General features: G+C 40.6%; 1 protein-coding gene across 1 annotated transcript in view; it reads right to left on the bottom strand.

Moving 5' to 3' along the window:
• The window catches only part of LOC134212117 (uncharacterized), a 259,280-nt gene that overhangs the window by 51,056 nt on the left and 193,411 nt on the right, over positions 1-14,813 (bottom strand). Inside the window, exons 9-10 of the mRNA XM_062689667.1 lie at positions 315-460; positions 163-252 (exon numbers count right to left, since the gene is read on the bottom strand). Of these exons, the coding sequence (XP_062545651.1) occupies positions 163-252; positions 315-460 (236 nt within the window). The remainder of the gene's footprint in view (positions 1-162; positions 253-314; positions 461-14,813) is intronic.

Genomic DNA, 14,813 nt, shown 5'->3' with positions numbered 1-14,813 from the left:
AAACAAAAGCAGAGCAAACTTGGGCGGAGTAAACACTTCAAAGGTAAATAAGTTCGATCTTGGACCCACGAATGGAGAAAAGCAAAACAAACCCGTCTGCGATGTTGTGTCGAGCCAAACAAAGCAAAACTCCGAACGGTGAATGTTCCGAAGATGACTTACCAATGGGCACGATGGCTGCATACAGCAGTGAGACCGATCCGAACAGTTCCGTTGATTTGACCGTTGTCAGGAACTTTGTAATGTCCGGGCCTGAAATGAGGACAAGTATCCTTGTTAGAACGGATCAATTATTGCGGGTCTAGTGATCTTACCTTTCGGACACAACTCTGCCAGCTTCGTCAGAAGGCCGAGAGAAGCCAGCAGAGATAGCACCAAACTTTGTTGAGTTTCGACCGATTCGTGGATTTGATTAAATTTCCTAACTAATGTGTCTACCAATCCTAGTGATACTGTGTAACTGAAATTAGACAGAAATAGATTTGAAATTCAAATTAGTATCAAAATAAGAATTAACCTAAATTATTTTAAAAATCGTTTAGCTTTAAGATAGTTGGAAAAAATTATTTGCTTAACTTGCTTAGCTTAAACTGACTGCACATATTCTTGAAGAGTGATTTCAACTTTTTGATTGACAATAATCAGTGAAATCACGCAACAAATCTACTAAGGGGCCGTACACTAAACTTTTCTTTACAATCACCAAAGCGTTCATGTATGGTTTTTATCCCGGCCAGACGGTGGACCTCAGATGTTCTTGTCCTGGGAGGGGTGTTAAGAATCATCCTCTGGAATTTGTTTTGGACCCGTTTAAGTTTGTGGTGATGGGTTTTAACGCAGCTCTCCCAGACCGGCATGCCGTATTCGATCACGAGGAGGATAATTTGCTTGTAGACAGTAAGCTTATGCAATGGAGGATGTGATCCCTTCTTTAAAAGTAGGTGCTTCCCCGGATTATAACAATGGTGGAAGTGATTCCTTCTTTAAAAGCGCTTGCACGGATTATGGCCATGGAGGATTTGATTCGTTCTTTAAAAGTAGGTGCTTGCCCGGATTATGGTAATGGAGGATATGATCTTTTCATTAAAAGAAGGCGCTTGTCCGGATTTAGGTCATGGTGGATGCGATCCCTTCTTTAAAAGTAGGCGTTTGCTCGGATTATGACAATGGTGGTTGTGATTCCTTCTATAAAAGAAGGCGCTTGCTCGGACTGAGGCAATGGTGGATGTGATCTCTTCTTTAAAAGTAGGCGCATGCCCAGATTAAGGCCATGGTGGATTTTTTTTCTATTCAGGCTAAGGCCGAAGTGGCCTGTGCGGTATATAAGAGTCTTCTACATTCGGCTCGGCCCATGGCTACACGTCGCCAACCACGCAGTCTACGGAGGGTCCGCAAGTCATCTTCCACCAGATCGATCCACCTTGCCCGCTGCGCACCTCGCCTACTTGTGCCCGTCGAATCGTTGTTGAGAACCATTTTCACCGGATTGCTGTCCGACATTCTGGATACGTGCCCGGCCCACCGCAGTCGTCCGATTTTCGCGATGTGAACGATGGATGGTTCTCCCAGCAGCTCATGCAACTCGTGGTTCATTCGCCTCCTCCACGCACCGTCCGCCATCTGCACCCCACCATAGATGGTACGCAGCACTTTCCTTTCGAAAACTCCAAGTGCGCGTTGGTCCTCCACGAGCATCGTCCAGGTCTCGTGTCCGTGGAGACTACCGGTCTAATGAGCGTTTTGTAGATTGTCAGTTTGGTACGGCGGCGAACTCTATTCGATCGGAGCGTCTTGGGGAGTCCAAAGTAAATACGATTTCCAGCCACTATGCGTCTCCGAATTTCTCTGCTGGTATCATTTTCGGCAGTCACCAGTGAGCCCAAATACACAAATTCTTCTACCACCTCGATTTCGTCACCACCGTCTCACATTGTCTTCTCTTGAGCCTCTTCCTATCATGTACTTTGTCTTCGACGTGTTTATGACTAGTCCGATCCGCTTGGCTTCCCCCTTCAGTCTGATGTAGGCGTTCTCCATCTTCTCAAAGTTACGTGCCATAATATCTATGTCGTCGGCGAAGCCAAATAGCTGAACGGATTTATTGAAAATTGTACCACTCGTGTTAATCCCTGCTCTTCGTTTTCCCCCTTGCAAAGCGATGTTGAATAGCAGACACGAAAGACCATCGCCTTGCCGTAACCCTCTGCGGGTTTCGAAGGGACTCGAGAACGCCCCTGAAACTCGAACTACGCACATCACCCGATCCATCGTAGCTTTGATCAACCGTGTCAGTTTATCCGGAAATCCGTGTTCGTGCATTAGCTGCCATAGCTGGTCCCGATCGATTGTATCATATGCGGCTTTGAAGTCGATGAATAGATGATGCGATCCCTTTTTTAAATGTAGACGTTTGCATGGATTATGGCAATGGAGGATGTGATCCCTTCTTTAAAAGTAGGTGCTCCCCGGATTATAACAATGATGGATGAGATTCCTTCTTTAAAAGAAGGCGCTTGTCCGGATTGAGGCAATGGTAAATGAGATCCCTTCTTTAAAAATAGGCGCTTGCACGAATTATGGCAATGGAGGATTTGATTCGTTCTTAAAAAGTAGGCAATTGTCCGGATTAGAGCAATGTGGATGTTATCCCTTCTTTAAAAGAAGGTGTGTGGCCCGAGTTGTGGCAATGGTGGACGTGATCCCTTCTTTAAAAGTAGGCCCTGCCCGGATTATGGCAATGGTGGATGTGACTCCTTCTTTATAAGTAGGCGCTTGCCGGAAATAAATCAATGGTAGATGTGATCTCTTCCCCGAGTAGCACAATTCAGATTGATTTGGTTGCAGTAACTCATATGTGACTTGATTGGTTTTAATAACTCGTCTACGACAAGTGTATTGCTTGAGTTTTTAAAGTTAGGCGCTTGCCGGGTTTTGCACATGCCCGGATTGAAGCAATGCAATGGTGGAAGTAATGCCTACTTTAAAAGTAGACATGTTTCCGGAATAAGTCAATGATGGATGTGATCCCTCCCTCGGAAGTAATTCTACCGTTTTGTTATTTCGTTCTTCCGGAAAATATCTACCATCAGTCTAAATTTATCAGAAAACAGCCTCGACCTACTTTATCTACGCTAAGCAATACATGAAATATCCCTTCCTCTTTAACAGTTCGGAATTATGCCAAATGACCCACTCTTTTCTTGCAGTTCAAAATTATACCAAATGTCCGTTATGCCAAATTATCATTATGCCAAATGGCCTTTATGCCAAATGACCTTATGTCAAATGGCGTTATGCCAAATGACTTTATGCCAAATGACCCAGACCCCATTCTTTTTTTCGTTTCAATGGTGGTGTTGAGAAGAGTTGAAGTTATTAGTGAAACTGGCAACACTGGCTATATAACTGCAGTTACCGGCGCATACATGCATCCTGAAATGCTGATTTAAGGTGTTGCAGTGAAACACGACTACACGATGATAGTTAGAAATGTGTTTGGTTGTTTCATCTCTGGTTCATTGAAACACATATTGAAAGCAGCGTTTACTTTTACGTCAGCTTCAATGCTACAAATATATTTCAAATTAGATAAATTTGCATATAATTACTTAAATACTAAATATCTTACATGATAGTTTTCTTACTTCCACTGAAACGATCCAAATAAAAACCTACTGTTTTATCTAACACTTTATTATTTCCAACTATATTAACAGTGTCGCCAGTTTCACTGCAAGAATTTCAAGGGAATTTCAAGGGAATCTTGCAACAGTAAAATCGTGTGCTACTGAAACTGCTTCGGAAGTGTTTAATTGTTTATAATGGATCAATCGCCGCGAAATTGCTGGTGGGGATTCTCATCGATTTGTTTTCGGCGAAAAATGACAAATCAAAACTTTGCCAGACTGTCCAGACGTTTCGATCGATTTACTGGCCTTCGACCATCTTCTGCGGACAAATCTTCCAAGGGCTAACAAACTTCTTTGGTTAAGGTGGGGCGTTTTGCCCAGGCACTTGTAGAAACCTTTTTTTTACGATTTTTAAAAACAGCTTTATTACTTGTTCTATGTAATATTTTTATATGACTACTCACATGGAATGCGAGTTTTTGGACTACCAAACAACACAAAGTTTGCATTAATTGCGTTAAAGAGTAAAAAGTTTTCATAGATATTGCCTTAGGAGGTGGGGGACCATATTATACCATTCCTAACCTTAACCCTTTCTTTTCAGAAAATGCTGGTCCTAAGAAGAACCGATAATCTCTTCCCAATGCGCCTTTATAATAACTAATAGCAACCAAACGCTTGTTGGAACTTTGCGTTGAAATTTTACTTTATGTTGCTGCTGTCGGCGACGGTCAATTGAAAATTTACTTTCTGCTTGGACCTCTACTACCGGCAGCATCATTATGACAGATGATTGTCCAAAAAATTGAAAATCCATCGAGAAACGGCTGAGGTATTAACGCTCAAAGCCTAACATATTTTCGTGACGGTCAACGGTTTTCAAAATCGCAAAGTGTACCCCGATATAGAAAACACATACGTAGTCCTACGTAAACAATAACAGGGCCCACTGTCAGACCACAATTCATCCCACAACAAGCCCTATAAAACGCAGTGGCATGGAAATGGGTTGCCAAGCCCTTGGACATAGTCCCTCCCTACTGCTCCCAGAGTTTCTTCGGCAAATCCTCCACGAATTCTTTCCGGATTTCCTCGTGGAATTTCTATGTGAATTGCTTTTGAAATTCTTCTGGGATATCATCTTCGGGGATTCCTCCTGCAATTCTGTCGGTAATTTCCTCCTGATTTTCTTCAGGAATTTCTGCGGGGATTTCGGCTGGATGTCTAGTGGAAATTCCTATTCGAATTCCTTCATCTCCCTATAAATTCTTCGGAAATCCCTCCCTAAATTTCTTTCGGGAATCTCGCGTTTAATTCCTTTAGGAATTCCTCATCAAATTCTTTCAGGAACTTCACCCGAATTGCTCCAGGAATTCCTTAAGAATTCCCCTTAAAATTTCTTCGGAGATGCCTCCTGGAATTCCGCAGAGAAATTTTTCTGCAATTTCTTCGTGGATTACAACTGGAAAACCATTGGGATTTTTTCCTCATATTTACTCGTAAGCGAATTCAACATTAGTCAATGAAAATAAAAACTCCAAATAATATAATTATTTTATCATGGTTCTAGCAGTAGCAGTAATATATCAATTCTCCAATTATGCTTGCAAGCAAAGGTGTAGGAGTTTGCAAGTTCGGTTCTCGATGCGGGCTAGAATGTTTCCTGGTGGGAACAATTATCGGCTTCCGGGCGAAGTGTATCCATTTTGCTTGCCACCAAAGTTACACATTCATGCAATTAGCGGACATTGAAAAGTTTAATTATTAACTGTGGAAATCCTAATAGAAAATCAGGCAAAGCTCCAGTTGGAATGTAGAGCTATTGAAGGAGAAGAACTATATCAAACCGCTCTAGCTGCCTTCATATTCGTATGCTATTCACAGTAAAACATTGGGTAACAGTTTCCATGTCCCGTCTATCAATGTTCGATTCAACCTGCCATCCAAACTTAGCGCTTACCCGGCACCAAATCTGACACTTACAAGCACTGACAGTTGATACTTGACAGCGTCGCCATGAATGTGCAATGTGATTGCGCTCTTTCGAAATTACACAAGTTCGTCTCGGACTCGTCGAGCATCGTACATCACATTTAGCCTATGTTGACGCGGAGGGAGAGATGAAAATGATCTCTATTCGATTCATGTCAATGGTCGAGAGCGTCCCCTCTGCAAATTTCCCGCTTGTTGGCTGCTGCTTCTGCTGCTAGTGCTACTTATAGTCCGATGCTGACACTGTCAGCCGTAATCAAGTGGAACAAGTGGAATGCCAAACAACATAATCAGTCGTGAAAAATTAACATATGACACAAGTAAACAAGCGAATCAACCCGGAGGCGACCGTGCTTTCATGCTTCCGGACTAGGCACTAGCAGGAAAACAGGCGGGAACTTGATAGACAGATTTTTGGGATGACGGGTAGTGCCACTGTGGATGACAATTGCTGCTCACTGACGTGGTGTAGTTTTTAATCCTTTCAAAGTTGTTATGATTGTTATGCCCTCAGGAACGGGAGGGTATTTGCACCAGTTTGAATATTAGAACACATGTTCGTTTCTCAGTGAGATTTGAACGTATGAAATAATCTGATCTGCAATCAAACGCTCAGTCCAAAGAAATGTACTTCAGCATAGACAAAGAACTTACCGCATTGATACATGGAGAAGAACTATTTCGGCAACAGGATATTGCAATTTGAAACGGGGCAGGAATAGAACCCATCGTTTCTGGACATTCTGGGAATTTGGGCTGTTCTAGAGAAAGGTTTAGTAGTGATCTACTTTTTTTCGTACTCTGATGCTTGAATTTGAAAGAAAAATAGTACTTAATAATGCACCCTCCTTAGCCTAGGGTAAGATGCGTGGCTACAAAGCAAGAACATGCCGAGGGTGGCTGGGTTCGATTCCCGGTGCCGGTCTAGACAATTTTCGGATTGGAAATTGTCTCGATTACCCTGGACATAAAAGTATCGTCGTGTTATGATATATGAATGCAAAAATGGTACCTTGGCTTAGAAACCTCGCCTTAGAAACCTCGAAACCTGTGGATGTTTTGAATGAACACTAAGCAGTGAGGGATGTAATGCCAATAAGAAGAAGAATGCACAACGTAATAAACATGAGGAAAATGTTTACATTCAGACCGCATCGTGCTTTCGTGCTGTGCGGTTCTTTCTCTCTTTGCGGAAGGAAGTTTTTAATACTACCCGAAGCTATTTTAATTTCAACGGTGCTTCTTAGCGCTATTTGTACCCACTGATCCCGTTACGATCTTTGCAAGGACCCGTGCCTTCGTTTTACGTTGGACCCGTTTGCGGAAGTAAAATTCCAACAAGCGGTGGTAATCCTGCAGGGACACCGTTCTGGGAAAAAACCTCTTAGAAGGTCACGTCTCCACGCTCAGCCATGAGCATTACTAAAAACAAGAGGAAGGGGGAGTCTCTGAATTCTCCACTTCCTTCAAAGAAACAAGGTTTCAAGACCGTCCTGCCAAAGCGCGGAAAAAATAGAAGGAAGCTGGAGAATTCAGATTTTCCTTCTAACTCTAATGTACTTGGGCTCACTGGTGACTGCCGAAAATGACACCATCAGAGAAATTCGGAGACGCATAGTGGCTGGAAATCGTACGTACTTTGGACTCCGCAAGACGCTCCGATAGAATAGAGTTCGCCGCCGTACCAAACTGACAATCTACAAAACGCTAATTAGACCGGTAGTCCTCTACGGACACGAGACCTGGACGATGCTCGTGGAGGACCAACGCGCACTTGGAGTTTTCGAAAGGAAAGTGCTGCGTACCATCTATGGTGGGGTGCAGATGGCGGACGGTACGTGGAGGAGGCGAATGAACCACGAACTGCATCAGCTGTTGGGAGAACCATCCATCGTTCACACCGCGAAAATCGGACGACTGCGATGGGCCGGGCACGTAGCCAGAATGTCGGACAGTAACCCGGTGAAAATGGTTCTCGACAACGATCCGACGGGCACAAGCAGGCGAGGTGCGCAGCGGGCAAGGTGGATCGATCAGGTGGAAGATGACTTGCGGACCCTCCGTAGACTGCGTGGTTGGCGACGTGTAGCCATGGACCGAGCCGAATGGAGAAGACTCTTATATACCGCACAGGCCACTTCGGCCTTAGTCTGATTAAATAAATAATAATAATAATAATTCTAACTCTAATACCGGAAATAATTCTTCTCCAATCGAACTGAGCAATCAGTTCGATTTGATTAATGATGAAATTGAGCAAATCGAATATACCTCTAGCCCAGGTGATTCGATTCATGCGAAAAAGCAAAGGATTCCGCCAATTGTGGTATCTGTTGCCGAGTTTTCTGGCTTCCGGAATGAGATTTTGAGTAACCTTCAGGGGATCAAGGTTTCATTTCAGATTTCTAGGAAGGGTGACTGCCGCGTTTTGCCGGGATCCTTTGACGATCGCAAACGTCTTCTTCAGTATTTAACTGAGAAGCGCCATAAATTCTTCACATACGACGACAAAACTGAGCGATTGTTCAAAGTCGTCTTGAAAGGTCTCCCCAGTGATGATAAATCACTGGATGAGATTAAAATTGAAATTTCTCAATTACTTGGATTTTCACCAGTCCAAGTAATTAAGATGAAAAAGAAATCCCACTCTGGTACTTCCCAGAGGGGCATTTCTCAAGAATATTATTTAGTTCATTTTAACAAAAGTGAACTAAATAATATAAAAAGTTTGGAAAAGGCCTGTATTATGTCCCATGTCCGTGTTACATGGGAACATTTCCGCAGGCCTGGGGGAAATTTCCAAAACCCCACCCAGTGCCGTACGTGCCAAAAGTGGGGTCATGGAACCAAATATTGTCACATGGATGCTAAATGCATGATTTGTGGTGGAACCTCTCACGCCAAGGACGCATGTCCTGTGAGAGAAGATTCCAATAAATTTAAATGTGCAAATTGTGGGGGCAATCATAAATCCAATTTCTGGGAATGCCCTTCACGCAAAAAAGTTTTGAATTCCCGTGCAAAATTTATGACGGGAAATTCCAATCGGATCCCAGATTCGACGGGTAGACATTTTTCAAACGCTCAAATTTCGAAACCAGTTACCGGTCGAGCAATTCATACCCACCACAATTCACAAACAAATTTTGCCGCTCGTCAACGGGTAGCAAGCACTTCAGTAAATTCCAATTTTTCGAATGTACCTACGTATGCAAACATCGCTGCTGGTAGACAAAATTTCTCTTCTCAAAATGAGGTTCATACCCATGTCCCAACGGAAAATAACGGTCATGTTGCTGATTCAGGTAGCATGACTGCTTCCGATTTTGATTTTTTAACTGAACAATTGCATCACATGATGATGCAATGTTCAAAGCAAATACCATTCCTGAAGCTGTTCAGGTTGGTATAAAGTACACACAAAAAATTGTTATCGGACTCCGTTTCAATGGATCTAAATAATTGTGTGAAAGTTCTAAATTGGAATACACGCTCTCTAAAGGGTAAGGAAGATGAATTATTCAACTTCCTAACAGTTCATAATGTGCATATTGCCATTATAACAGAAACTTATTTAAAACCAGGACTCTCCATTAAAAGAGATCCAAATTATTTTATCTACAGAAATGATCGTCTTGACAGCGCCTGTGGTGGGGTCGCCATTGTCATTAATAGACGTATCAAACATAAATTATTTTCTTCGTTTGAAACCAAAGTTTTTGAAACCTTGGGAGTTTCTGTTGAAACAAATTTTGGTCAATTTTCCTTCATTGCAGCCTATTTGCCTTTTCAATGCAAGGGCAGCAAAAGAATTTGTTGAAAGCTGATCTTCAAATTCTGACTCGCAACAAATCAAAATTTTTCGTAATTGGTGACTTCAATTCCAAACACCGTTCATGGAATAATGCTCAAAGCAATTCCAACGGCAAAATTTTATTTGAAGATTGTTCTGCGGGATATTATACTATTCAATATCCCAATGGCCCTACTTGTTTTTCTTCCAGTCGAAATCCTTCTACAATTGATTTAGTTTTAACGGATTCAAGTCAGCTGTGTGGCCAATTGGTAACTCATGCTGACTTTGACTCTGATCACCTTCCTGTGACATTTGAAATCTCACAAGAAGCCATTTATAATCCAATGAGCTCTACTTTTAATTATCAAAGAGCTGATTGGGATATATATAAAACATATCTAGACCAACATTTGGAAAGGGCGTAACAGCCAAAATTTATTCCCTCTGATTCTTTGCCTGCATAAATAGCTATATAAGTAGACGAGGAATCAGAAGGAATAAATTTTGACTGTTACGCCCTTTTCAAATGTTGGTATAGATATATCGACAGGAGTTTTGATGTTAATATTCCTTTGGATACCAAAAGTGATATTGACAATGCGCTCGTATCTTTGACAAATTTAATTGTCGAAGCCAGAGGCATTGCAATTCCTAAATGTGAAATAAAATTCAACTCCATTATTATTGACGACGATCTTCAGCTACTGATCCGTCTTAAAAATGTGAGGCGAAGGCAATACCAAAGAACTCGCGATCCCGCGTTGAAAGTTATTTGGCGAGATTTGCAAAATGAAATTAAAAAACGTTTCGCCATTCTGAGAAATACCAACTTTGAGAATAATGTCTCGAAGTTGGATCCCAGTTCGAAACCCTTTTGGAAATTAAAAAAAATTCTTAAAAAACCTCAAAAGCCAATTCCAGCGCTTAAAGAGGGAAATAAAATTTTATTAACAAATGGCGAAAAGACTCAAAAACTTGCTCAGCAGTTCGAGAGTGCCCATAATTTTAGTCTAGGTCTCACTAGTCCAATTGAGGATCAGGTTACACGAAGCTTCGAAGACATTCCAACCAAGATAATGTTTTTGACCCTTCGTTGGGAACTAATTTGGATGAAGTGAGATCTATTACTAGAAAATTTAAAAATATGAAAGCCCCGGTGATGATGGTATTTTCTACATACTTATCAAAAACTTCCTGAGAGCTCTTTATCCTTTTGGTTAATTTATTTAACAAATGTTTTCAATTGGCATACTTCCCAGATAAATGGTAAAACGCCAAAGTTGTTCCAATTTTGAAGCCGGACAAAAATCCAGCTGAGGCTTCAAGTTATCGCCCAATCAGTTTGCTTTCTTCAATAAGCAAACTGTTTGAAAAGATTATTTTAAATAGAATGATGGTTCATATTAATGACAATTCTATTTTTGCTGATGAGCAATTTGGTTTTCGCCATGGGCATTCAACCACTCATCAGTTATTAAGAGTTACGAACTTAATTCTGCTCAACAAATCTGAAGGATATTCGACTGGAGTTGCTCTTCTTGATATAGAGAAAGCATTTGACAGTGTTTGGCATGAAGGTTTGATTGTAAAATTGAAGAATTTTAATTTTCCTCTGTACATTATTAAACTGATCCAAAATTATTTATCAGATCGCTCACTGCAGGTAAACTATCAGAATTCTAAATCTGATAGATTACCTGTAAGAGCTGGTGTTCCCCAAGGCAGCATACTGGGGCCCATTTTGTATAACATTTTTACTTCTGACTTACCTGATTTACCACCAGGGTGTCAAAAATCTTTGTTTGCAGATGACACGGGCCTTTCCGCCAAAGGGCGAAGCCTTCGTATCATTTGTAGTAGATTGCAAAAAAGTTTGGATATTTTCAAATATAATATATTAACAATATAGCTCACTTCATACATCTCCATATATTAGGCAACGGACAGCATAATCACACCATCTTGCGTCACAAAGGGTAACTAACGCCTGAAAACGATAACCAAGGGGTCCCATAATTGCAAAAATTACACTTAATTTACAATGTTTAACTATTTGAATGATTTTTTTTTCAAATTTTTTTTCAAACTAAGGTATCAAAATGGGGTCAAAGGATAATTTCTAGCATATTATTTCGACATGTTATACTGCATATTGCATTCTACTTTTAAATACCCCTCGGAAGGTCTCTTTATTACATTGCTTGCCCTTTGTGACACCGCGTCGCTACTGTGTTGTCCGTTGGAATCAGCCAGAGTGAACTATATTGTTAATATAGTATATTTGATATTTTCTCCACTTACTTGCAAAAATGGAAAATTTCTCCGAATGCTTCCAAAACTCAGCTTATAATTTTCCCACATAAGCCGAGAGCTTCTTATTTGAAACCTTCTAGCAGACATATTGTCACTATGAATGGGGTTCCAATTAATTGGTCTAGCGAAGCTAAATATTTAGGACTTCTGCTAGATCAAAAATTAACTTTTAAAAATCACATTGAAGGCCTTCAAGCCAAATGTAACAAATATATTAAGTGTCTATATCCACTTATAAACAGAAAATCAAAACTTTGTCTTAAGAACAAACTTTTGATTTACAAACAAATTTTTAGACCTGCCATGTTGTATGCTGTGCCAATATGGACTAGTTGCTGCAATACCAGAAAGAAGGCACTTCAGAGGATTCAAAATAAAATTCTGAAAATGATTCTGAAGTTGCCTCCGTGGTATAGTACCAATGAACTTCATAGAATTTCTAATATTGAGACATTGCAACAAATGTCCAACAAAATAATTTCCAATTTTAGACAAAAATCGTTGCAATCTTCTATTGCAACGATTAACTCCTTGTACCCTTAGTATAAAATAGGTTAAGATTAGTTTAAGTTGAAAACATTGTAATTCCTACATGGTTCAATTCAACCAGAGGAAAAATTCTAACTGCCAGAGGCAATTGAAATGTATTAATAAAAACTAAAAATATAACATAGCAAATAAGGATGATAGTGTTAAGAAAACACGGAACACCTAGTCTAAGAGATGAATGCATGTATTAGATAATTAACAAATAAAATTAGTTAAAAAAAAAAAAATGTTTACATTTAGTGAATATGATTTCAAGTGCAAAAACCGAATTTTGGTAACTTTCGAATTTAAATAAATAATCGGATCCAACAGAACTGACAATAGAAGCGCAATGATTTGATGTGTTCGATCGTGCCAAAATACAGTAAAACCTAATCGTGGTCATTGTGTTTACTATGTCTCTTCACTCGGTGATGCAAACACAATGCGGATCCATCGGTAAAGTAAAATCAGAAGCACACTGTAAAAGGGTAAACACCACCATGAAGGAGTTGCTCCGGGGGTCATCAGGACTGTTTATTTTCCTAAAGGATTTAAATATAAACCCGTAATTTGTATGCCTAGGCGGTCGGCCTGCAAATCCCCGCCACTCTGAGCTCTGAGTCTGAAGTATGTTCCTTTTTTACAAGTTTTGTACCGTAGCGTACACGATGATGATGATGGGTGATGACTGGCCATCACCCCGGTGAGAGATGGTGAAGATTCGGGCTCCGGAAAGGGGGAAAATTGCATCCACTCCCGACACGGCGCGGCGTCAGCAAGGGGCATTTGTCGGCTGTAAGTCCGAGTGAGTGGTTGGTTGTATGCAAATGCAAAGTGTTAATACCTTTTTCATTTATTCTCGACGTCGAACACGAGAGTGTCTTTTGATGCTGTTTTCCACTCCTGACAACGAGTTGGTGATGTATTCAAAAAGGGAAAAAGCAAGTTCTTTGTTGTTGATACGGCTTTTCCAGATTTCAATGGGGTGTGACACACAGCAACATATTTCGGTTTCATTTTAGGGCATTGGAGGCGATAGAAAGGTTTGATTAAAAAACTACATTTAGATATTAATCCAGTCGGGGTAAAACGAGTCTGTTTTAAAATTGTGTAACTTAATTAGGTCTCACAGGATTAGCTGTGGATTATCGTGCCAGACGATGATTGGAAAGTGATTGTGAGGTTGGTTTTGGGTAGCAGTGTAGTTGGGTGGTTTGAATATCACCCAATGGATTACTGAAGGACGTCCAACTCATTGGACAAGAGGAAAATGGCACAATGCGATTGTTTTTCTTCTCGTTGAATAAAATTAACATTTTGTTATCATTCAATTATCACACGGCTCTGTAATCCGTTGAGGATAATTGAAAGTGACGATGTAAGAGTGACGCAAACGAGGGGTTAGCAAACGTGTGCTGAATATGAAAGCATGGTGATTTTGAAAACAAAATTGAATACAGAATTTGTAGGAATTAAATAAACAACAAATACGTTTTTTTTGTAACTAACAATCAAACTAATTCCTATTGTGAACCCCCTGCACGAAGCCACCTTGATTGTGGCGAATAAACACGAGAACGCTCGAAATGGAATTGGAATATAATTATCATAAATATTTATAAATATTATTGAAACATTCCGATGAACAACAGTGAATGCAATTCATAGCCGAGGGAGCAGAACTTTTCTCGAGTCAACTCAAATGCAGCGAATTTTACATAGTCCAAACAAGATCGATCCACACTCTTCATGTTTATTCATGTTTATTGGTCAGCCACTCTATTAGTGCGATTTCGCTCCATGCAGTGCAGCGCTATCTGCCGAAGCTCGAGCTGACACTAGGCCAGCTGGGCTGGACCCAATGCGATGAGCACCCCCTCTCGCTTGTAGCCGGCAGCTTTAATCCGAATTTATCACCATCGGTAAAAAGCAAATAAACATCGGTAATACTCATGTACACATAATTCAGTTCCAATCTAAATATAAATAAATCATCCATTCCATTATGTGCCCATCTATGAGAGCAATGGGATGTCCAATTGGAGAATTGCGTGCGCTCTGTGCAATGTTTTCCTAAAGCGTAAACACATGTTGGACTTAGTGGGAAAAGGGTTGACACAAGCCATCATCGTCGTCAACAAGAGCAGTTCTCACCGATGCTGCTGCGGCGGACTGGGTGGTACGGAGAGATGTTAAGGTTTAACTAATTTGGAACTATGTTCACAAAGTAAATTGTTGCTCGACTTTGTTGTGTTTCCCATTTCGAGATCACTGTGTTGTTCGCGGAATGTATCTTCAAACTAAATTGCAATAGAGCACTCCTTCTCACGATAGTCTTTGTTTATCCGGCAAACTTTGTTGTTACACACCGCTTGAATTGATAATTTGAAAAAACAAAATCGTTTTGATGTTTATTTGGAGACAATGTATGATTCATATATAATCTACGCTAAGCACGTCTACGTCTCAGTCACCGCTTAGTCACTAAACCAGATTTGAGCATATAAATAATTACCGATTAGCAGTTAAGCAACGGTGAAGAAATTGGCCCA

Source organism: Armigeres subalbatus, chromosome 2 (assembly GCF_024139115.2).
Source record: "Armigeres subalbatus isolate Guangzhou_Male chromosome 2, GZ_Asu_2, whole genome shotgun sequence".
In the NCBI taxonomy this organism is placed as follows: Eukaryota; Metazoa; Arthropoda; class Insecta; order Diptera; family Culicidae; genus Armigeres; species Armigeres subalbatus.
This window is presented reverse-complemented; position numbering and strand designations above follow the sequence as displayed.